The following is a 24740-nucleotide window of genomic DNA, read 5'->3' on the forward strand; positions in this document are numbered from 1 at the left end:
ACGTGCGGTGTTGTTTTCATAAGTAATATTTGATTTCTTGTAACATATACATAGTTGTGCCAAGAGGAAAACTTTGTTTACTGAGTTCTGTTCAGAAAAGAGGAGAAAGGGATATATATTTCTTTGCTTACCCTAAATATTTATTAACTTTTTAAAAAATCTTAATTGTTGAAGTAATTGTTTTCTACTCACTTAATTAAGCCCATATCAAAGCCCAATATTTGTTTCGTATTTATCTATATTATTAACACATTATTTTAGCATAACCATTTAGTCTCATATAAACATAAGTTTATTAGGACTAAAGTCTAAATAATATATGCTCCTAATATTTTCTCCAAATTTTGATGCCCTAAGCGAATGTTTCTTTTTCCTAACTATGGCACGGTTCTGAACATATAGTTATGTTGTTGTTAATAGAAATGGTTATGGAAACTTCTTAAATATAATTTTCATAAATATTGGGTATGAAATTATTGATATACAAAAAGTTTATTTCAAATAGTTTAATATGTGTGGATGGATGCACTTGCTTCTTAATACGATTACATGTTTTCCCATTTAAAAGTCTAAACACAATAAAATCAATCACAAGTAGTATAGTCTTCACGTCACAATTAAAGTCTCTTAATTGTACTACTCCCTGGTAAAATGGTTTTGTACTTGTTTCTTGTGTGATTCAACATTCTCCTTGGCTAAAACTCTTCATAAACACACCCTAATTATTAGCTAATTTAAATACCAAACAATAAATTTCTTAATATGTTTAATTCCCAAGTCCAAAATATCAAACCAAAGTTTGCCATCCTCAAAAACAAATCTTCAAAAACAAAACACACAAATTAATGATACATTAAAAATAACCTTTACTACAATTAATTCAAACCATAATTGATGAAATTTTATTAAAGATTTTAAATTATACTATTATTCGTTATTTATTTTAATTAAATATAATATTTTTTATAAAAATAGATTTTAGAAAAAATTAGTATCTAGTAGCTCTATTATTTAAGAACAATAAAATATTTTCATTACAATAATTTTCGGATATATATATTACCTATAATTTAAATATATTCTTTTTAATCAGTTTGAAATCAATATAAAAGAGCATATTCCTTTTATAGTTGTTTCATTAGTCATTTTATTATTATTATTATTGTTTCATTTTCATAAAAAAATATGATTAAATTTTAAAACAAATTTGAAAATCTAACCTTTAAACAAAATGAAAAAGCCAGAATGATGTAGTCATGCTTCATACCATCTAGCTCGATTACTTGATTTGAGGATCCATGTTCTACCAACTGCTCTTCCTTCTCTTATCCATATCCTGATTAGTATTTAATAAAAACTCGATATTTATGATTTTTCAATCAAGGGTGTGTCATAAAAAAGAAAGATCAAACTTTAATATAATATAAAATCTACAAAGTCAATAAACTAAGTAAATTTAAAGAATAAATAGATCAAAGTACCATTGGTTTGAAGAAACAGTGACACACAAGGTGGAGAAACAACCATTTCCATGCTCTATTCGAACGCTGAAATCAAGAATATAAAACTCAAATTAGATCTTCAATTAGCAAAAAGAACAAAAAAATTATGTGCTATTAAAATTGAAAAACGAAAAAATATATTCTAGGCTTAAACAAAAAATTTCGTTATACATAGAAAAATGGTATAGAAAAAGTTCAGTATCTGTCTATGATTTTTCATTTATTATTAAAATATTGTTTGTCAAATATATTGCTTAAATTTCGTAATTATTCGTTGATAGTTTCCACAAAATTTGCCATCATATCGCCTATATTTTGTTTGAATATTTGTTTCATAACTCAAAATAACTAATTACTTCAATTATCTTCAATTAATTCACACCATAATCGATGAAATTTTATTATAGATTTTAATTTATACTATTAATCGTTATTTATTTTAATTAAATATAATAATTTTGTAAAAATTGATTTTAGACAAAATTTAAATTTAGTAGCTCTGTTATTTAAGAACATTAAAAACTTTCATAAGTTTTAAAATAATAATTTTTGGATATATATATATACATATTACCTATAATTTAAATATTTTCTTCTTATTAATCAGTTTGAAATCAATATAAAAGAGCATACTCCTTTTTTAGTTGTTACATTATTTATTTTCTTATTATTAATTATTGTTTTATTTTCATAAAAAATATTGTTAAGTTTTTAAAGAAATTTGAAAATCTAATGTTATCTATTTCCATTTCTGATAATTATATATTTACTTTCTTTAATTAACCACGTCATTTATAATATCAAATTAGGTTTGACCAATTCAATTCCTTATATAATAAATTGTTGTTTCCAGAAATATATCTAAATATATTACCAAGTTAAATATGTTTACATATATATAATTCTGAATTTAAGTGTCCGATTTTTATGGTAATAAATTTAATTTTCATAAATGTTAGGTAATTTTTATTATTAGACTATGATCTATTTGGAAACCGATTTAGAACCCATTTTAATTGCACCCGATTTTTTAAGGTTATATCTTTTAATTTTGGTTCAGCTAATACCACTAATATCAATCTGTTTGGCTCCTATTAAATATCAATCTGTTTGGATACATGATTTATATATATCCTTATTCTGTTTTCAGTGGTATTTCATGTAATAATTTCTTAACCTACGTCTACTTATTAAAAATACTTCCCTCTTAATAGTATAGATTCCTTTAATACATTGTCATAAACAAAGACCATGGACCAAGTTGATCAAAAAATATATTAACCCCGCCACCGCCAGGGGACAGCAGAAGCTTCTAAGATCATAGAAATTGGCGACTAATGAATAAACCAAAGACATTTCACTGCAAATGCTTTTTTAATAAAAAAGACTAAGGACCAAACAACCTACTATAATCGCAAATTCGCAATTAATTAAATATCATAGTTCATGAACTCTCCGGAGAGTTTCTTCCACGATATTTCTAGCTTAACACAAAATAAGAAGTTTGTTGCCAATGGTCAACGCTAATTAAGTTAAGTTAAAAAAAATAAAACAATGAAGTGTTATGACGACCCTAATAATCATTTTCTTGGCAAGATCATATCCCCAAGAATTCTTATAAACAGCCACACATATTGACATAAAGACACATCATTTTCGGAATCATCAGATAATCCTGTTACGGAGTAAGACGGATAATCAATGGCTAAACATGGAAACGTCCAAGATCTTCTTCCAAACCAAGTGCTTAACCGGACTTCCTTCCATTTCCAACCGCAGAGAAATTGGCTCAACGGTTCTATTTTTTTTTTTTTTTTTCCTTCCTTACAATGTAGAAATTGTTAGTTTTGATGGTAATTTTGTGAGGTGACAATTGAGATGATCGATGTATAGTACAAATTTCCAATACATGATTCCTTAACATAAAGGTAACTAACTGTTGTCTTAATTTCGTTTATGTCACTTCTAATCCTTGGATGCATCTGAAGATCCAAACGGTAACTAAACCTAACTTTAAACTTGTCATACAAGGAACCCCCCCCCAAAAGTTCTTAGATGATGACAATATTATGTTACAAATTTTGTTTCAGCGCCAATGTATTACAAAGGATTCTACCATTTTTTCTATCAGTGCAACCCTTTGGCTCCTGAGTTCAGTAGAAAGATCATATGGGGACACTCTGTTTCACAGGATATGGTCAACTGGATCCAACTCCAACCAGCCCTTTTTCCTGATGAGTCCTTTGACAGAAACAGCTGCTGGTCAGGATCCGCCACCATCCTCCCTGATGGCAAACCTGTAATTTTGTACACCGGACTCGACGAGCCTAACAGACATCAGGTTACAGTTCTTGCCGAACCTAAGGACGTTTCCGACCCTTTGCTTCGTGAGTGGGTAAAACCAAAGTACAACCCTGTGATGCTTCCGCCAGATGACGTCCCCTATTACTGCTTCCGTGACCCTACTACCGCGTGGCAAGGGCAAGATGGGAGATGGAGAGTTCTCATAGGAGCTAAGCATAGAGATACTGAAAGAGGAATGGCGATTTTGTACCACAGTGATGATTTTATCCAGTGGACAAGGCATCCGGTTCCTTTACTTTCATCACAAGTCAACGAAATGTGGGAATGCGTTGATTTTTTCCCGGTTTCACTCACGGGTAAAGAAGGTGTAGAGACTTCGGTGAACAATGCTAGTGTGAGGCATGTCTTGAAGGTCAGTTTTGAGGAAAAGATTGGAGGCAAAGATTGTTATGTTATTGGTACATACTCTTCCGAGACTGAACAATTTTCTGCGGATTCTGAGATCACCAACACAAGTGCGGATTTGAGATATGATCATGGAATGTTAATTAATTTCCGATATTTTATGTAGGATTTGAAAATCTTTGTAAAATTTATCTATTTATAAACTAAAGACTGTATGTGAACATTAGCTAAAGTATATATAAGAAAATTCAAAAAAGAAAAAAAGAAAAAAAAGACTCATTTGGCCAAATATATATATACACATTGTCTCCTCGAATCAATCGGCTTGTGTATTACTTTTGTTTTAACTTCATCTTATCTTTTTCTTGTTGTTGAAAAGGCCGACGTAGAAGTGACCTTTGACCTTCCTGTTCTGGAAGATAATCCCCAAATACTGAGTTCTGACAAAATTGATGATAAGCTTTTGTATAATCGTGACAATTCTGATGGATGTGTTTACGGACCTTTCGGGTTGCTAGCATTGGTCAGCGAAGATTTATCGGAACAAACTGCAATCTTCTTCAAAATCATTCGTCGTGGAAACGGATATGCTGTTATAATGGGAAGCGATGAGCAGAAGTAAGATTTCAACTTTAATCTATGATAAAAGAATATAATTTAGGTTGTGTAAACCTGATGTTTTGTTCTAACAAATGATAATGTAGGTCTTCGTTGAGAGACAACGTGCATAAATTTACACATGGAACATTTCTAGATATTGATCCAAGACATGAGAAGATCTCATTAAGATGTTTGGTGAGTTAGATTTGGCCTTTTTAGAATGAGATTAGTTTCTTTTCACCCTAGAATTTTAATCTATCTAACAAATTTTAAACCTAGCTTGCATAACACTTTTTTTTTTTTTTTTTCATATATAGGTCGACCACTCCATCATAGAGAGCTATGGAGCAGGAGGAAGAAATGTAATAACATCTAGGGTTTATCCCAAATTGGCAATTGGTGAAGCAGCTAAGCTCTACGTGTTCAATGATGGAACAAAGGGTGTGACCATGTCATCTATGGAAGCTTGGAGCATGAGAAATGCCCAAATCAATTCAAACGCAATTTAATTAATCATTAATAATGATAACATATCGTATAATAATCTTTGGACTGCCCCCACAGATGTTTCGTGGCTTGTCATGAACTGCTGAATTGTTTTAAAATCTAATGGATTTTCTGAAATCTGTATTCTTACTGGTCTAATTACTTGGTATTAAACTATTAATCAAGAACACAGTAGTCTTATTGGTGTGATTAAGTGGTGCTTTCAACGACTTAAGGCTTAAGCATTATGATGCTGCCGTCTCCTAATTTTTAATACAAAACTTTAAAGGATTAAATTATTGAAACTTGAAAGGGTCTTTTCCAAAAACAAAGACAATAGGTACATATACATTTCTTTAATAAGTATACTGTCTACATAAGGATAACTTACTCCATAAACAATAACCCCACTTGCTGAAGGTTCCTCAATAATACTAATAGAAATCACATTTAATGAATAATCCAAAGACTTTACCTGCAATGTATTTATAAACAAAGACCGACGACTCACGAGTGACGACTACAAAGCTAGCTTAATCAATAATTATACCAAATTACACTGACATAATTAACAACTATCTGAGAGTTTTTTCCACGATACTTCGAGCATAAGACAAAATACATAAGAATTTGTCAATGTCAACGCCAATGGCATTATAGGTACGATGGATTTTTCTGACGATTTTATAATCATTTGATCTTGGCAAGATCTCAAGAGTATTTATAAAGAAAGGCCACACATAGTTTTTATAATCCTTTGAGCATCAAAACCCGTTGCAGAGTGAGACGGATCATCAATGGCGGCTGAACATGGAAACATCCAAGATCCTAATCAAAACGAAGTGCTTAACCGGACTTCCTTCCATTTCCAACCTCAGAGAAATTGGCTCAACGGTTCTACTTCTTCCTTTTTTCTTCCTATTTATATTCATAGACCATGTTTGCCTTTTGATCAAAAAAAAAAAAAAAAAAAAAAAAGACCATGTTTGCCAAAGATATATTTCTTATGTTATTAGTTCATACAACCAAGAACTATAGCTCATTTCTATGTATTGCAATTAATTATTGGAATTTGGTTGCTAACGGCTTAAAATATTCTTTAAGCTATTTTCACATATTTCATCATCTTTTTACATAAATACTAATCGTTGTCTATATTTGATGTCGCTTCTGGTTCTTGGATGCATTTCTGAAATCTGAAGATCCAAACGGTAATACTATACAATTCATTTAACTTGTGACACAAGGAACCCTATAATTGTTTCATTATCCATATGATGAAATATTTATATTATAAATGTTGTTTCAGCGCCAATGTACTACAAAGGATTCTACCATTTGTTCTACCAGAACAACCCTTTGGCCCCTGAGTTCAGTAGGAAGAAGATGATATGGGGACACTCTGTTTCACAAGATATGGTCAACTGGATCCAACTTGAGCCAGCCCTTTCTCCCTCTGAGCCCTATGACATCAACAGCTGCTGGTCAGGAGCCGCCACGATCCTCCCTGATGGCAGACCTGTAATTTTGTACACTGGACTCGACAACAACAACAGAACACAAGTCACAGTTGTTGCCGAACCAAAGGACGTTTCTGACCCTTTGCTTCGTGAGTGGGTTAAGCCAAAGTACAATCCTGTGATGGTTCCGCCAAGTAATGTCTATCATGATTGTTTCCGTGATCCAACAACGGCGTGGCAAGGGGAAGATGGGATTTGGAGAGTGCTCATTGGAGCTAAGGTGAAAGATACTGAGACAGGAATGGCCATTTTGTACCGAAGCGATGATTTTGTCAAGTGGACAAAGTATCCTGTGAATTTACTTGAGGCAGAAGAAACCGGAATGTGGGAATGCCCTGATTTCTTCCCGGTTTCCATCACTGGTAAAGAAGGTGTAGATACTTCGGTGAACAACGCTAACGTGAGGCATGTCTTGAAGGCCAGTTTTGGAGGCAATGATTGCTATGTCATTGGTAAATACTCTTCTGAGAATGAGGAGTTTTTAGGGGATTATGAGTTCACTAAGACGAGTGCTGATTTGAGATATGATCATGGAACGTTTTATGCGTCAAAGGCGTTTTTCGATAGTGTTAAGAATCGGAGGATCAACTGGGGATGGGTTGTAGAGACTGATAGCAAAGAAGATGATTTCAAGAAAGGATGGGCTGGCCTTATGGTAAATATATAATATTCACCGAAGTAACTGTTGAGTAGAGATTAGTAGTGAAGAAATTTGTTGAATTGGTTCTGTTTTTTTTTGGCATTTAGACTCTTCCCAGGGAAATGTGGCTGGACACAAGTGGAAAGAGGCTGATACAATGGCCAATTGAAGAAATCAACCATCTCCGGACTAAAAGTGTTAAACTCGATAGCTGTGAAATCAAAACCGGTGCGGCCTTTGAAATCTCTGGCATCACTGCTGCCCAAGTAAGTTTTGTCATCATGTTTTGTTAGGAATCCCATATTATAAAGATATTTATCTTTCTCTGTTGTTGTTGTTAAAGGCCGACGTAGAAGTGACTTTTAATCTGCCATCACTGGAAGATAACCCCGAGATACTGGAGGCTGATCACCATGTTGATGATGCGACTCTGTTCGATCGTGACAGCTCTGTTGGATGCGTTTACGGGCCTTTTGGTTTGCTAGCATTGGCTAGCGATGATTTATCTGAACAAACCGCAATCTTCTTTAAAGTCATCCGACGTGGAAACGGATATGCAGTTGTAATGGGCAGCAACGAGAAGAGGTCAGATCTTTTGATTTAATTCAAACACATGAAACTTAATACGTTAATTAATTTCTATTTCTTGTGCAAATCTGATGTTATGGTAACTTATGTATATATGTAGGTCTTCGTTGAGAGACAACGTAAAGAAATCTTCGCATGGAACATTCGTAGACATTAATCCAAGGCAGGAGAAAATCTCATTAAGATGTTTGGTAAGACTAATTAAGCCATTTTTTTTTTGCAATTTTGTTTCTTTTATTTTCGCCTTAATTAATTAAGACTTTTTATTTATAAACAATTTAACTTGTGAAAACCACTCTCTTTTTTTTTTTTTGGTTTGTTTCCTATAGATCGATCACTCTATTATAGAGAGCTACGCAGCTGGAGGAAAAAGTGTGATAACATCAAGGGTTTATCCCAAATTGGCAATTGGTGAAGCAGCTAAGCTTTATGTGTTCAATGATGGAACAAGGGGTGTGACCATGTCGTCTTTAGAAGCTTGGAGCATGAGAAATGCCCAAATCAATACAAACACAACTTATTAATTAATCATTTAATAATGATAATATTTTATAATGATCTTTGGACTGGAGTAAAGATATTTTCGTGTCTTTATCATGAACTACTGCTGAATGTTTTAAGAATTATGCGTCTTTTGTATTCAAGTTATTGGTGTGGACCGTGTGGTTATTGTCGTTTCCTTGAGTAACCTATTGTAAGCCTTCTTATATATTTATCAAATTTGCACGAATAATAATAAGCCTTCTCAGAATTCTCACTTTTTCTTTTCTTTTTCCTCTTCTTCTATCAATTTTTTTTTTAGCGTGTGTGTGTAAGCACCATGACAACTAAGAGTTTATTTTGATCGATGGATCTAAATTAAAGATACCAAATATTGATACATGTAAAGTTGTAAACTAAAGTTATGCCACGTATTACATTATCATGAATCGATCGTATAGATTAGTAGATTACATTTGAGTGGATGAATTCTTTCATAAACAAACAAAGACGATGGACCAAACAAAATTATGGTGACCCCATCTGCAAATGTTTCCACGGTTGTAAGCAAAAATTGAAACCGACAAAAGATAAAGTAAGCAAAAAGGATAACCTCCTTGCCAGCTGGTCGATGTAATATAGTATTTTACAACCTTAACAAAAATACAATATATACTTTGAGAATCTCTTCCTCATTACTTTAACCTTAGGACATACGAAGAGGTGGTAAACATGGAAACTGTAAAGTACAACGAAACCTTCTTCCTCATTACTTTAATTCTTTTGCCTCTATCATCAATGGAAGCTTCTTCTTGCGATGATTATGGCAACTTCCAACCTTACCGAACTTCCTTCCATTTTCAAGCTCACAAAAATTGGCTCAACGGTTATGATTCTTTTCGTCTTTTATTTTCTCTGATCCGATGTGCAATATTTCAATGATTTCAGTACCTACATAAAGATATAATTAATATTTGTGTTAATTTTTTTGTTGTTGCGCTTCTGATCCTTGGATGCATCTTGGAATGTGAAGATCCCAACGGTAAAAACTCTGCTGTTTCTTTTATTTGAATCACAGGGAATCCAATATTGCATACATGATAAAATAGTTTTCATAATTTTTTACAAACGATCAAGTTTACATCTAATTGCAAAAACTAGATTTATAGGCGATCAACATCTAGACGCTATATGTGAATACTGAATACTGTGTGTAGAAGTTGAATATGGATGCTAGATTAAAAAAAAAAAAAACGAACGGGACAAAAATATTCTTGATATGTTGTTGTTTCAGGACCATTGTATTACAAAGGATTCTACCATCTGTTCTACCAACACAACCCTTTGGCTCCATATTTTGGGGACATCATGGTATGGGGACACTCTGTTTCACAAGATTTGGTCAACTGGATCCAACTTGAACCAGCCATTTATCCCTCAGATCCCTCTGACATCAACAGTTGCTGGTCAGGATCCGCCACGATCCTCCCTGATGGCAAACCTGTAATGTTGTACACAGGAAGCGACACCAATAAACACCAGGTGACAGTTCTTGCGGAACCTAAGGATGCTTCTGACCCTTTGCTTCGTGAGTGGGTAAAAGCTAAAGGCAACCCTGTGATGGTTCCACCTAGTAACGTCCCCGTTGATGGTTTCCGTGACCCAACTACGGCGTGGCAAGGTCAAGATGGGAGATGGAGAGTTATTGTGGGAGCTGAGGAGAAAGATAGTGAGAAAGGGATGGCGATTTTGTACCACAGTGATGATTTTTACCAATGGATAAAGTATCCGGTTCCTTTACTTGAATCACAAATCACCGGAATGTGGGAATGTCCGGACTTTTTCCCCGTGTCAGTCACGGGTAGAGAGGGTGTAGATACTTCGGTGAACAATTCTAGTGTGAGGCATGTGTTAAAGGCGAGTTATGGAGGCAGTGATTGCTATGTCATTGGTTCATATTCTTCCGAGACAGAAATATTTTCAGCAGATTCCGAGTTCACTAACACAGCTGATGATTTGAAATATGATTATGGAACTCTATACGCGTCGAAGGCCTTCTTCGATAGCGCTAAGAATAGGAGGATCTCATGGGGATGGATTATGGAGAAAGATAGCAGTGAAGATGATATTGTGAAAGGATGGGCTGGAATTATGGTAAACCCTAATATTACTAAGTTTAAACTTTTTAAAACTTTGTGGTATTTCAAGAAATTTCATGAATCAGTTACTTTCCTTCTTAGGGTCTCCCAAGGGAGATTTGGCTTGGAAGAAGTGGGAAGAAGTTGATGCAATGGCCAGTCGAGGAAATTAATAATCTCCGAGCCAGAAATGTTAGCTTGTATAACAAGAAACTTGAAAGCGGCTCTGTTCTTGAAATCTCTGGCATCACTGCATCACAAGTAAGTTTCCTTGTTATGATTTACTAATTACTAGCAATCCCACATTAAATAGGAAAAACGATATAATCAAGTATATTAGTTATAGATTACTTTAATTTATTCGTGTATGATTTTGTAATTCACATTCTGGCTTTTTATGCTTTTGTATTAACCAATTTTATCTTCCTTTTTTGTTTTTTTCTTTTCTTTTTCTTAAAGGCCGACATAGAAGTAGCTTTTGATTTACGTGGTCTAGAAAACGATCCCGAGATTTCGGATTTAGAGGAAGTTGATCAAGCGGCTTTACTAGCTGGTTACAGCGCATCGGTTAGAGGCATTTACGGGCCTTTTGGATTGTTAGCATTGGCTAGCAATGATTTAGCAGAGCACACTGCAATCTTCTTTAGAGTTATTCGTCGTGGGAACGGATATTCGGTTGTGATGTCCAGCGATGAGAGCAAGTAATTTTTTTTACTTTGATCAAAACTTTAAGACGGATGTATATACGTATGCTATATGATCCTGTGTGATTTAACATTCTTATATTATGGTTATGTAGGTCTTCATTGAGAGACAACATTGAGAAAGCTACGTATGGAACAGTCCTGGATATCGACCCAAGACATGAAAAGATCTCGTTAAGATGTTTGGTAAGATAAAAAAAAAAGAAATACTACTATCTATTTGCAAATTTCATTTATTAGTATAACCCTAATTTTGACTTTTTCAATATCACTGTGGAATGTCAAACGGTTTTGGTTTCTAGATTGATCACTCGGTTATAGAGAGCTTTGGGGGAGAAGGAAGAAGTGTGATAACGTCTAGGGTTTATCCGAAAATTGCAATAGGTGAAGAATCTAGGCTTTACGTGTTCAATCATGGAACAAAAGGTGTGACCATATCCTCTTTGGAAGCTTGGAGCATGAGAAAAGCACAAATCAATTCAAACGCAACTTAAGTAGTCATGTTGGTAAATGGTAATGATTACAGACTTTACAGTTACCTTTTGAACATCCAACCAGATGTTTCATATATCCTTTAATTTGGTATGAACTGCTGAAATATGTAAGAACTAAGAACTATGTAAATGTATCTTTGTATAGAAATGTGGTGGTGGTCCGAAAACGTGCAAGTCGATCCGGGATCAGTCCGTCACAGATCAGGTTGGGGCGATTGGTGTGGTTGTGTTATAATTTCTTTGAGATAAAAAAAGAAAAATGCTATGATAAGCCTTTGGTACTTTTAAATGATATTCTAGTTTAGTTTGTTGAATTTGACTTCATATGCACATATATAGTTCATCATCATATTTGTTGTAATTTAATATTTTTTTTACTGTCATTTTTGAACTTTCACTGTAATTATACATCAAAAGGATACCATTATACATACATTAGAGGGAGTTGTTTGCTACTTGTTATGATTTCAGGACAATTAATCAAATTTTCTTTCCTTATTTATTTTTATATAACATCACTACCAGTACCAAGTATATATCAGCATACAATAAAGGACTAACTATATAAAATCGTTAGAATTATAATAAAATTAGTGTGGCCAGTTCAATAGTGGTGGGTGAGTGATGTATGAGCTCAGATTTATAAGAGAGTGTCCATGTTCAAGCACAACCCATGACAGCCTTGTAAACTTTTACAAAAAAAATCTTTAAAAACTTATTTATATTTTTGGGTGTATTTGCTAAGATAGCATAAATTTGGATAATATTAGGAAGAAAACAAATAATGTGGTAACATTTTTGTGAATAAAATCATATATTTATCTTACGTGATAGTTTTTCAAATAACGTGAAAATCCATACTAATTTTACAAAACACTTAAAACACATACAATAAAAATCCACAATTATTTACGAAATTTTACACCACGTCATTTTTGCGTCATTTACCTTAGTCACCCTTGTTTTATCCCTCTGTGTTCTCTTGAATCGAGATATCTTTTATCTTAAAGAGGTTGCCAACTTGTTTATATATCAAAATAAATCACTTGGATTTTAACCAGTGCCCTGTCTTAATTTTGTGGTGGAGATGTCTCTCAAGATCGAGAGAAAGATAAATTGCATTGGTTAATCATACACATGTCTTTTCCGGTATCCTTTAAACTGTGGCCATTGTAAACTCACCTTCACTTAATGTTGCCTTTTAATCATTTCGTTTCTTTAGGCATCTCTCTTTTTAATATTGTCGTTATATATAAAATGTATGTGCATTACATCATTCATCTCTCATTGGTTATTGCTTACTCTGCCTTTACAATAATTAAAACATCAAATTATATTCATGGCTTTATTATACAAGTTGACCCTGTTTTTTAAAAAATAATTAAATTTCGTCTTAGCATACTTTGAATGGATTATATGCCCTTGCTGCGGTTAGAGCAGCAGCCAGCAGTACAACTGCAATGACCTGATTTGGAAAAGAAAAGAAAAAAAACATATATATAACACAACTGCGTGATTATTTTCGTTTTGCAAAAAAGAAGCTTACTATATAACTATTTTACTACATATACTATACAAAGAAGGAAAAAAAACTCATAAAACGTTTTTGATGTTTCAATGGAGAAAAAGAACTTGTTTCCCCCCAAATGTTAACCAAACCCCACCCCACCACTGAGGAGCTCCCATATCTTATGTTGCGGGGTGTTGGGTAGGTACGGATCTAAGGGTAGATTATTGTTTTTGACGTGCAAAAGGAAAATTATATATTTTTATGGAAATAATTAGCACTAACATGCATGTATGAAAGCTCACTAATAGGGACAAAATGAAAAGCATATGCATCTTGGCAAAATTCGTCTAGCTTAGGTAAATCGTATTTTAACCGAAGAGAGACAAAGACAATCGATTGTAGATTGATTTCTCAAATACGTGAGCTAGTATTGAGTGGTTGAGTTGATAACGACAAAAATATTCAATAAACATACTTTTTTTACACATGGATAGTGAGTGAATTCATTAATCGAAATTATACTAGTAAATAGAGAGATTGTCTCACGTATCGAAGAAGAATCCAACGGCAGTGATAGTGCAATAATTGCGGATGACACCTACTTTTACAACCTAAAGATTCTTCAGCCAAAATCTCCTTACGATCACAACAATTAAAAAAAAAAAAAAAAACCAGATACTTTGTCAAAAGAGAGCAGTCAGATTCCGTGGTAATCAACGGATTCTATTTTACAAATAACATTAGTAATTTTTCATATTTTCGAGGTCAATATTTAATAGAGAGACCGGTCATCGATGACATAGTTGTACTATACAGTATAATACAGTAATAATGTCTCTCTCTCTTTTTTTTTTTTTTTTTTTTTCAGTTTCATTCCCCAAATTAATTAAGAAAATTTGCCAAATCTCATATCAGAAATTTACTAGATGGAAAAGATCCATCACCAATAAAACTATTTGTATTTCGAAACAAAACTATACATACGGACTTTGTCAGACAGGCATCAGCATAATACTTTTTGTTTTCTTCTGATCAAATCGATCAACATGTATAAATTCAATACGCAAATAATTCATATTTATATTTATGATGGAATCAATCTCACACGTGATAACCTAAAGAACACAAGTACACAACCCAGCTGGTAAAAAAGATTTCAGAAAGAAAAAATACTACAACATTTTTACGTTTCAGATTTAACGGAAATTTACAATGGATAATTTTTTTTAAAAACTATGATTATCAGATTTTCATAATTAGTTATAAATGAGCTAAGACTGAAAAAAACATTAAAAGGGAAATACAGTTATGCCCATAAGGCACCAACTTCAACGAGTCTAGGAATAAGGTTACCACTAAGGTGAAGTGCTACAAGTGACTCGAACCCACCGACACAAGCACCACCTATGAAGAGCACCGGAGCAGCTTCAACTGCGAGGTAAGCGATCTCTCCCTCGTCGATCTCGATCACCGTTGGGTGAACTCCGACGGTAGACAGAAGCTTCTTCATGACGTGGCACATGCAGCATGAGGAAGATCGAGTGAATATGATGACTGGATGCTCTGATATCAGCCGTCCGATCTTTGACTCTGATGTCTCCTCTTCGTCGAACGACAGGCTGGTTGAGGCGGTGGAGGAGGAGACTGTTGGTGGTGCTGGTGAAAGAGGAGGAGGACGAGGATGAACCGTCAGGTCTAGCGTTACGCCGTCCTTTGAGCAGTTTCGTAGACCTCGCATCGTCTTCATTAGAGAGAAAGAGAGAGGGAGAGAAAGAAAAAGAGAGAGAGAGAGGGAGAGTGGGAGATTTGTTGATGTCAACGCGAGATGAGAGCGACCATAAATGGAGAAATTGGGTGTCACTATAATGACGTAACCATTAGCTAATTATTTATTTTATTTGTTTTCCCCCTTAAATAATTGTTTTGGTCATTTCTAAATTTGTTTTCGAGGTCAGCTTCGTCGCTTCTTATTTATGAATGAACGAACACATACATAGCTTAGTCTAAAAATTCTTAATTTTAAACTAAGTTCTGTATATAAAAGTTGATAATGGTTTTTGGCTTCTAATTTGGCATTAATTAATTTTAAAAATTCAAAGAATTTTAGTAGAGAAAAAAATATAATATCCCTAAAATTAGCGGGTTTTTGTATCTATTTTATGAAAATGTTATGTGTATTTACCCTCACTCACACATATATTGTAAACAAATTCTATATATATATGTAACGTAAACATGCATGTACGATATTACAACTAATGTATATTACTATATATATACTAATTAATACAACTATGTTATAATATAGAATGTAAAAATATTGATAAAGAAGGAATGAAAACCCAAACAAAAAGGAACACGTTTTGGGAGTTTTACCATGAAATCTGGCGTACGTGGAGGACGAGATCCTCGAAATATTTGTATATAGCTTGGTGTATACGCTATTACGGGCAAACATCATCGTTAATCTTACGACTTGTTGTTGTTTAATGTTTGAATCCCACGATCGATAATAATGTTTTTTCTTTTAATCGAATGCGACAAAAGACAAAAATGGAATACGATTCTACGGTGGTTTGTACGTTCTGCCTCTCTGTAAAAAGAATGGTTAAAATATTTCCTCTATTTTCAAAATTTGGTTTGCTCATGTGCGAACAAGTTTTTAGGTAACCATCTCCGTACGTGGTTTAATAACAATCCCCATTTGAATTATTCGGTTTAAACATTATAGCACATTCAATAATAGTTATTGATTGATATAAATGGAGCGTGTAGCACACCGTAGATGAAGAGTACGTTTGAGAAAGATCTGTCACATGGTCATGGACAATAACGGTGTCGAAGCAATTATAAATGATGCTGACGTATTTGATTTGGTTTAACTCAGGGTAAATTGGTGACACTTGACGTCATCAGCTATCAGAATCATCAGACCATGTCTCAGCTAACGTCGACAACGGTATCTTACCAAAATATTTTTATGACTATTAAATAATATTATCAAGGACAGATTGATCACACATAACATATCATAAAATCGTAATTGCTGTAGAAGTTAATTATAAAAAGTACTATTTCTATTATATCTTATTAGATGTTTTAATGAGATAAACCATGCATGGTTTTCCTAATTATTAGTTGAATTGTTTGAAGTTAAAATATATCTAGTATAGTATTAGTCAAAATGTGATTATTGGTGCGACTTTAACAAAGTATTCAGTGACAAATTGCAATTGGCAATGAACAAGTGAGAATATTCCAAAAGAATATTAACCAACCAAACGTGAATCTTCAATATTCAATCTTTTAAATTGTCATTGACTCATTGTAGTGGAAGATGCACTAGAGTCAGATTTTTCCATGTATAACTTTCGGAAGCTATTTTATTAGGATATTGAAAGAAAAAAAAAAAACTCAAATCAGCTATCACGATTTAAAAAACTCTAAATAAATTATTTTATCTAATTTTTTTTAAATGTAAGCAAGTTTTTATTTTATTCTCATAGTTTTTTAAGTAATTACTTATAATTTCTATTTTTAAAATAATGTTTTAATATACAGTTATTTTATGAGCTTATTATAACAAATGCAGAATAAGCACTTAATGGGTCGACAGATTCAGATCATGACATCATGGACCGACCACTTGCCTCTGTAATTTTTTCTTCACAACGAGAAAAAACTGTCAACTTCGGATTGCGTCACGTTTATGTATTTTTTTTTTCTTTTAACGTCTGTGTCGTGTTGGTGCTATAGTTGAATTATTATGTCCAAAGCACTAACAATCATGTTTCTTTCTAATATAGTGACCAGAGTTTTATTTTTCTCCCTACCGGAATAGATGTCTCGGAACACGGACTAATATCCAATGCCTAGTGAAAAAAATAGAGATCTTTTGTTATTTAAAACGTCTATATTGGTTAAAAATAAACCAATGCCTAGTGAAAATAGCAATTTTTGTTATTTAAAACGTTTATATTGATTAAAAATAAACCACATTCATTTTCGTGTATGTAAAATTTGATATTTGATTTTAACCCACATTAACAAATCCTCTATCTATTTGAAAAGACCAATGGAGATCATATACTCTTGTTTTTTTTTTCGTTTTCTTGTATTTCAAGACATATAAATTATTTATAATGCCAGTTAACATGACGTCTGAAGTCATGTAGTGTAGAAGTAAGACCAAAGAAAAGAGATACGCCAATAGCTCTTCACAGTACCGAGAACCAGGATTTTGAAAATCGAAGTTCATATCTTAAAAGCTCATTAAGGTTAATTTTGTCAAACACAACTTTTCCCATAAACGAATCGGTCACAATTAATTTCTACAACCATAGAAGAGGGGAACATAGGAGCGAGGATCAATTTAAATATTTTAGTAAATAAATGTTGTATATTCCCAAATTTTCATTCAGGAGAAGAATGTATACGTTCGGATGGGACATACATGATACACGCCTGATCATACTACATATGAAAACACGAACATCAATTTAATATTATAACGTAATTTCAAAAATTTTATTATATAAATCATTAATTAAAGAAAAATTACAAGGATTAGTCAGAACAAAGACATTTATATTTCTTACAAGGAGATGTTTGTTCTTTCCTAAACAACCACGAAGACAATCATAACAAAATTGTCTTGGAGTTTCGATAGGGGGGATCCACCAGTCTGAATCCGCTTCATTCTTGACCTCAGATTCAATTTGAGGACTCAGACTCTTAGGTGAACAAAGACAGACCTCATTACTACAATTTTGGACAATTTGGTTTATTTTATAACAATGAACAGCACAACTATAACAAAACTGTCGTGGACTAATATAGTCTTCAGGTAACCTCAAATGTGTGTCGTATGAAGCCGCTTTATTCTTTACCTCAAATTCAGTTTGAGGACTCTCAACCAGATTGGAAGAAATAAATTTCTCTTTTGAAAAATTAGAATTCGCCGTAATATTTGATACACCTATAAAAAAAATTGAATAGTGTACAGACAATATACTATTAGAATTGTATAAAATTATGTTTTACATATTTAACGTACGTAACCAAGAACAAACTTACATGATGAAACAATGGTTAGAAAAATGAGAAATATCTTCATTTTCTCTTAAAATTACCGTGCTTCCAATATGCGTTTGCTACTAATTGTTTTGAGTTTTTGGTGTGAAATTAAAATGATAGAATATCATATTTATATGGTTATTTTTTAAGTTACATAAGAGTTACCGTTCTCATCAGCCTTCTGTTATAAGATTGAGGTTATAAAACTCCACTATTAATTAAAAAGTCAATGTGAACGTATTATACAATAGTTAATGTTGGAAAGTTGACAAAGTGTCTCCTTCTTTATACGTTTCCAGATGTCTCGATTATGGTTTAGTTTTTTATTCATGTAATCTTGCTGCAGATGTCATTCTCAAGATATATCTTGCTGCAGTAGTCTGCATCTAACTTCATTACTGGTTGGTTCTTTGACTAAACTATATATGCATATTATTTTCTCATAGTTTCACATTTAACTTCATTGATACCGCCAAAATTATACTTCACAATAGGCAATTATAGAAAGAGTTAATTTTAAGGTAAAACGAAACTTTATTACAGTAGATAGATAGATGACTTGTACAGTACGCATCTTTAGGTTAATAAGATACTCATTTTGTTTCCAAACTTAATGGTTGAAATACATGACTCTTTCTGTCCTCACAGATAAGGGTATACTGACAAAGTGGGAGCCATCCGTCCAAGTTATACTTCCAAAGTAGTAGATGGAATTGCTCTTGTGAGTTGTGGAGACTGTCACTTCAAAGCTCAGCTTCTTGACGAAGGAGTTGAAGAACAGTATGTTGGGCGTTACGGTGATCTCGACACCCAAAGGAGGTTTAACGATGACCGTATATTTGGAGTCGATGGGTCCAACGTTGGTGACGGTTCTAGTGACCGTTACATCTCCATCGAGGAAAGGGATGGTTATAGACGGCAGATTAAGCTCGAGCATCGATGGCCTAGGACTAGGACAATGATACATACTACTTCTGTTTGCCATTTTTCCGATGGACGTCTCCTCGTACCCAGAAGCACATAGAAACCGCAGGTAGTCTTCTGCGGATGCATCGTAGACAAGACCGGGGTCAGCTGCTTTGGTCGGGTTCACCAATCCTCCTCCAAAGTCAAACGGATCGGCTAGTTTCCCAGACAATCCGTCAGCGAAGATCGGTTCTCCGTAAGGATCAGTTGTGGAAGCTTAATCAATTAAGGAAGGAGTCATTCATCAGATCACTATTTATTTACATCTAATTATCTAACATAATGTATGTAATTAAGGATTCCTTATATAACTACCTGTAGTGACGAGTGCGGAATGAATTGCTGAAGGAGACCAGTCACGATGAATGGCTCTGAGGAGCGCAACCACACCGGCGACCACAGGCGTGGACATTGACGTCCCGGACAGAGTAATGAACCCATTCTCGGCACCCGCTTTAGATGGAGTGCTAGCAGCCAATATAGCCACACCGGGAGCTGCTACATCAGGCTGCGAATATTACGTTGGTATGAGTTGATGAAATTATATAGAAAGAATTGGATATACATATGTTATATATAGAAAACACATACAGGATTAAGTTTTTTTTTTTACCTTGAGAACGTATGGAGATACTGAATTGGGTCCTCTACTTGAGAACACAGCAACTTTAGTGGCTACAAGTGGACCAGTGAGTGTGATTGCAGAGCTTATCTTTATGGTAGGTGAGCTGTTATTAAAGAGAACAACAAAAAAATTATAATAAACAATCGTAACTGCAAATTAGAAAGTATATTATAAATGTATACCTGGTGGAACTTATGTAATTCATCATGGTGGCTCCTTGTTCATAGTCTATATGGACTATTACGGGAAAACCGACGACTTCCACACTATCATCTCTTGTGGAGGCAATGATTACAGCCTTCAATCCGAATCTGATAATGCTTTCGAAATAACTATAAACAACTTCTTTACTTTCCGTCAAGAAAACTAACGCCACTTTTCCTTTTGCCGCACTTGTGATCTTGTAGAGGCTATCTACGTAAATAAGATTGGCTTGGATTTCCAATCCCTTGTACGGGTCTCGTGCCTACAAAGTAATACATTATATTAGGTCTCATGCAAGTGTATTTGTTAAAAAGGAGATGATAGTTAATTATATTACCAGTATAGTAACATTATTCCCTGTGTAGGAAACCACCGGTCCAGCGAGGTTGCAGCCACTGTGATTACCCATGGCGCAATATTGTCTAATGTGTAAGCTGTGGGGCCGTCATTTCCGCTTGCACATAGCACTGGGATACCCTTTGACACTGCGTGGAAGGCTCCAAATGTGATATCATTGTCCTTGTTGGTTTCGGGGAGTAATGGGATGGATTTTCCTAATGATAGAGACATCACGTCCACCCCATCCTCTATGGCATCGTCCATGGCTTTAAGAATGTCCATAGCGGCGCATCCCCCATAGCCGACTCTTTTCCAACAGACTTTGTAAACGGCAATGCGGGCACTAGGCGCCCCACCTCTTGCCGTCCCCACTCCGAAAACTGTGTTGCTCACATTTGGGACGAAGGCACCTCCCGCTATGGAGGCAACATGAGTCCCGTGCACATAGCTATCCCTTGCAGACATGTACTCTTTCTGCTCGATGTAGTCAGATGTTATACCTTCTGTTTTGTTCTTCTTGATGTGGCTCTGTATGTAGTAACGGGCTCCGATTAGTTTCTTGTTGCAGTGTTTTTTGGACTCAAATCCTTCACCGTCAACGCACTTTCCGTTCCAACGTGCGGGGATCGGTCCTAACCCTCTGTCGTTGAACGACTCTGATTCGGGCCACACACCTGCGGACACATTTGCAAATAATTAATCATTATCTGAAACTATTATCTACATATATACTTGAAGCTATATAATATCAAAAGAAGATATAAGTTTCACCTGAGTCAAAGACGCCTATGATGACGTCCTCACCCATTTTGGCATCAAGGAGAAGCTTTTTTGGAGTGCTTTCGTAAAGTCCCAAGTAGTCGAAGGTTCTTGTTGTTTGCATCTGGTAGTAATGATTCGGCGTCACTTGAACTACGTCAGGATGCTCTGCCTATCCATAGTTTTGAAGACAAAAACTGTCAACTACGCTCTTATAATAGAATTTGTTTTGTAAATTCTTTTACTGTTTTATATGTACCTGAAAGTTTTTTCGCTTGCCAATCAGTCATATGGGCAGCAAATCCTGAGAAGCCATGTCGATAACTGTATATCATGGATTCCCTTGCGTCTTTTTCGCTGTAACAGTAGTATAACCACAAAACGATCGAGTTAGTTTATGTATCGTACTTAATTATATATATCCAACAACATTTAATTTCTTGTGTCTAAAGATTTGGGGCTTGTGGTACCTTCCAAACAATGATGCTAACATGCCGATATGTGAAGCAGTAACTAGATCCGGATGACTGTGCTCTACTGCTCCGAGGTAGACTATGTAAACCTATACATGTAATACATGTTAGTAATTCCTTCGCCCAATCTTTTTGCCCTTATTGTGAAATTAAGAAATAACGTAAGTACGTAACTGTGTCATATTCATATATTACCTTAGTCTGATCTTCATAGGCTCCTCCTACCGCAGCACTAACCACCACGACACTGATCAGTGAGAAAACCCACCATGGAACTTGCGAGATCATGTTTAGCTTCAAGTAAAAAGCCACGTATTAATAATAAGAAAACCGATTGAACAGCCATGGAGACCATAGAGAAAGAAAGAAATTTAAAAAATTAATCCCATACGACGTAACAGCCGAGAAATAATTCATTCATAGTTTTTTAAGACTTCGAATTGTGTAATGAAAATTTTGTTTTCTTAAGAAACAGCGGGTTTTGCAACAATTGAAAAAAAACCATTACCTTGGAAATCGTCACTGCAAGCTCTCTTGTAAATCTCTCTGCAATAACAACAAGAGAATATGTGTCACTTTTTTATTTGAGAAAAACTATAAATAAAAAATTGGTAAGAAACATAAATTGTAATTCATATAGATGGGAAATTAAGTATGAGTTACCTTAGACTCGAGTAGAAAGTTGTGGTTTGCGATAGATGGAAGAGCAATTATATATATAGGGAGATTGGGGGCAGTAGTAACTTTGAATATAACAATGCACGTATTGAATAATAAGAAAACGATATTTTTTTTTTCTTTTGGTTTTCCGTTGAAAATTGCATAAATAATAATTCTTTCTATTAATAATTACTCCAACCTCATGACTGGAAGAGTGGAAAGAGCCTAGGTTGTGTAGTTTTTGTAATAATTTAGTAAATTTTAAATGTTATGAAAAGTCAACACGCAAAAAAAAACTTTGCTCGTTAAATTTACTAGTACTTGGCAAAACAAATCAAATGACCTTTTACTCTATACTGTATGTAAATTTTACCAATAATGCAACTTTTCTCACGATTTGTTTTCAAATTTATGCTAATCCAATCCTCTTCAAAATGTATTGCCAAACTGACACGATCCAAGTGTATTTAGCTTCTTTTTTCTTATTTTTTTTTTGTCATTAGCCTTGAATGGATATATACATATAGAATTATAGATATTACACCCATTAAAAAGAAAACTTAAAAGGATAGACTAAATTATAATTAAAAATAATCAATTTAAGATGTGAACACTCATATATAGTCTTAAGAGATACTATTATCATAAAAAAAAAGAGACCCCTTTTGAGGATATTAGAAACAACAAAATAAACCATAATCCTAGGAGCCGTGATATATGTGTTCTCTAAAATGGGAAAGCAAGCATTATTATTCTTTGTTAACTAGCTACTATTGTAGATAGCTATATATATCAGTGGTTGGCACGTTAAGAAAAAATAATCAATATATATTTTCAAAGCGTCGAGACAAAACTGAACTTTAAGTCTACAAAAAAAGCCTCAGACTCTGCTCTGCTACTAGGTATTATTGACGCTGCTAATGCAACTGCAAAAAAAGAGAACTTAACTCTACAAAAGAAAAATATATGTAAAATAAATTTATGCCATGATTTCTCTAGCTACCATCGCTCTGTTACAAGATTTCCTCTTTTGAATGCTGATATCAGCATATTTAATTGTACCCAACGTTATTTTAGGGTGTTGATGATGATAACCACAGGTAAAGTTAAAATAAAGCTTGATTTGTATTTGTTGTCTTAATGTCTCTTTCGAGAAACCTAACTTGAAGTTGCACCATCATTACATATCTATCGTTTGAGGCCTTACGTATATAATGTATTTGTTGTCTTAATGTCTCTTTCGAGAAACTCAACTTGAAGTTGCACCATCATTACACATCTATCGTTTGAGCTCTTACGTATATATTATATATTAAATGCATAGAATAGGAAAGTGAAAGGTTCGGAGATATTTAGGGTGGAAGATGATGACTTCTTTAGTGTAAAATGATAAACGGGAAAAAGAGACTAGGTTCAAAGGCGAGATTAGAATGCAGATGGCCTCTCATGACTCATCAAAATTCATATGCTCTTTTTATTATTTGTCCATATCCCTTTATAATTTCTATTTTGCTAACCTTTCCCTTGTTTCGATGTACTTTCCTTTTATGGTTATTTGTTCTGCTACGCATACGACGCCCTCTTCACAATGCAAAGTCAAATGCGAGAATTACCATTTTTTATATTTTAATTCTATATTTCGTTACTTTACCTTAATTTTTCATGATCGCATTGAGGTCGTAAACTTATATTAGAGTTTATTGTATACAGTTTTAGTTTATAAACTTAACCGAAATACCGATTATACTTGCAAGTTGCAACATTCCTATATTTAATGTTACTGATTAATAATTATAGAGGCTTTATATCTATGAAAGACATAACAAAAATAATATACTGTAGTAGATTTTTTCCGTAAATCACAAAGAAAATAAACTACTATTTCAAGAAATCGTTAATTTACTATGTCTCGTGGATACAAAAGGTAAACAAAAAGAAAAAAGAGACCCGTGGAAAAATTAAAATATTGGTATGATATGTTTCAAAATAGATATGAAAATATTGGTATATAATTATATATGAAGAGATATGCATGATTGAAAACACGAACATCAATTTAATATTATGTATACGTTCGGATGGACATACATGATACACACCTGATCATAGTAAAATATATATATGAAAACCCGAACATCAATTTAATATTATAATGTAATATCAATTTTTTTAATTAGATAAATCATTAAAGAAAACTTACAAGGGTTAGTCAGAACAAAGACAATTATAATTCTTACAAGTAAGGAGATTTTTGTATAGTGTTTGAA

The 24740-nt window shown here is 33.8% G+C and overlaps 3 protein-coding genes and 3 pseudogenes across 8 annotated transcripts in view; 3 read left to right on the forward strand and 3 right to left on the reverse strand.

Annotated features, from left to right (window-relative positions):
• Nucleotides 1-5119, reverse strand: part of LOC104769413 (NADH dehydrogenase [ubiquinone] iron-sulfur protein 7, mitochondrial) — a 56854-nt gene extending 51735 nt beyond the window's left edge. Inside the window, exon 1 of the mRNA XM_010493623.3 lies at nt 5053-5119. The gene's annotated coding sequence lies outside the window, so the exon portion shown is untranslated. The remainder of the gene's footprint in view (nt 1-5052) is intronic.
• Nucleotides 3098-5495, forward strand: LOC147918470 (beta-fructofuranosidase, insoluble isoenzyme CWINV6-like; annotated as a pseudogene). Its single transcript, XR_015592633.1, has 5 exons — nt 3098-3297; nt 3491-3499; nt 3593-4829; nt 4916-5006; nt 5129-5495. The product of XR_015592633.1 is annotated as a beta-fructofuranosidase, insoluble isoenzyme CWINV6-like (transcript).
• A 353-nt stretch (nt 5496-5848) lies between these two features.
• On the forward strand, nt 5849-8796 carry LOC104769427 (beta-fructofuranosidase, insoluble isoenzyme CWINV6). Of its 2 annotated transcripts, XM_087504573.1 has the most exons (7): nt 5849-5957; nt 6078-6191; nt 6607-7472; nt 7565-7723; nt 7801-8042; nt 8146-8236; nt 8375-8796. In XM_087504573.1, the coding sequence occupies exons 2-7, from the start codon at nt 6095-6097 to the stop codon at nt 8567-8569; spliced, it is 1650 nt and encodes a 549-aa protein (XP_087360699.1). In that variant the 5' UTR covers nt 5849-5957; nt 6078-6094; the 3' UTR covers nt 8570-8796. The 2 variants fall into 2 exon arrangements, with proteins under 2 accessions (XP_087360699.1, XP_010491943.1); XM_010493641.3 differs by lacking the exon at nt 5849-5957 and having other exon boundaries at nt 5986-6508.
• Nucleotides 8797-9104: 308 nt separating this feature from the next.
• Nucleotides 9105-12316, forward strand: LOC104769428 (beta-fructofuranosidase, insoluble isoenzyme CWINV6). 2 transcript variants are annotated; one of them, XM_087505029.1, is made up of 7 exons: nt 9105-9411; nt 9820-10679; nt 10766-10924; nt 11123-11364; nt 11463-11553; nt 11670-11880; nt 12007-12316. In XM_087505029.1, exons 1-6 carry the CDS (start codon nt 9258-9260, stop codon nt 11859-11861), a joined length of 1698 nt encoding a protein of 565 aa, XP_087361155.1. In that variant the 5' UTR covers nt 9105-9257; the 3' UTR covers nt 11862-11880; nt 12007-12316. The 2 variants fall into 2 exon arrangements, with proteins under 2 accessions (XP_087361155.1, XP_087361156.1); XM_087505030.1 differs by having other exon boundaries at nt 9145-9567.
• A 2110-nt stretch (nt 12317-14426) lies between these two features.
• Nucleotides 14427-15248, reverse strand: LOC104769429 (glutaredoxin-C10 pseudogene; annotated as a pseudogene). The gene has a single exon (XR_015592636.1). The product of XR_015592636.1 is annotated as a glutaredoxin-C10 pseudogene (transcript).
• A 3713-nt stretch (nt 15249-18961) lies between these two features.
• LOC104769430 (subtilisin-like protease SBT3.11) lies at nt 18962-22163 on the reverse strand (annotated as a pseudogene). The gene is made up of 9 exons (XR_015592546.1): nt 22009-22163; nt 21811-21902; nt 21600-21697; nt 21353-21508; nt 20580-21255; nt 20221-20504; nt 20027-20141; nt 19729-19921; nt 18962-19629 (listed from the first exon to the last, which is right to left on the reverse strand). The product of XR_015592546.1 is annotated as a subtilisin-like protease SBT3.11 (transcript).
• Nucleotides 22164-24740: the final 2577 nt, after the last annotated feature.

Source organism: Camelina sativa, chromosome 20 (assembly GCF_030686135.1).
Source record: "Camelina sativa cultivar CO46 ecotype springtype chromosome 20, ASM3068613v1".
Classification (NCBI taxonomy): domain Eukaryota; kingdom Viridiplantae; phylum Streptophyta; class Magnoliopsida; order Brassicales; family Brassicaceae; genus Camelina; species Camelina sativa.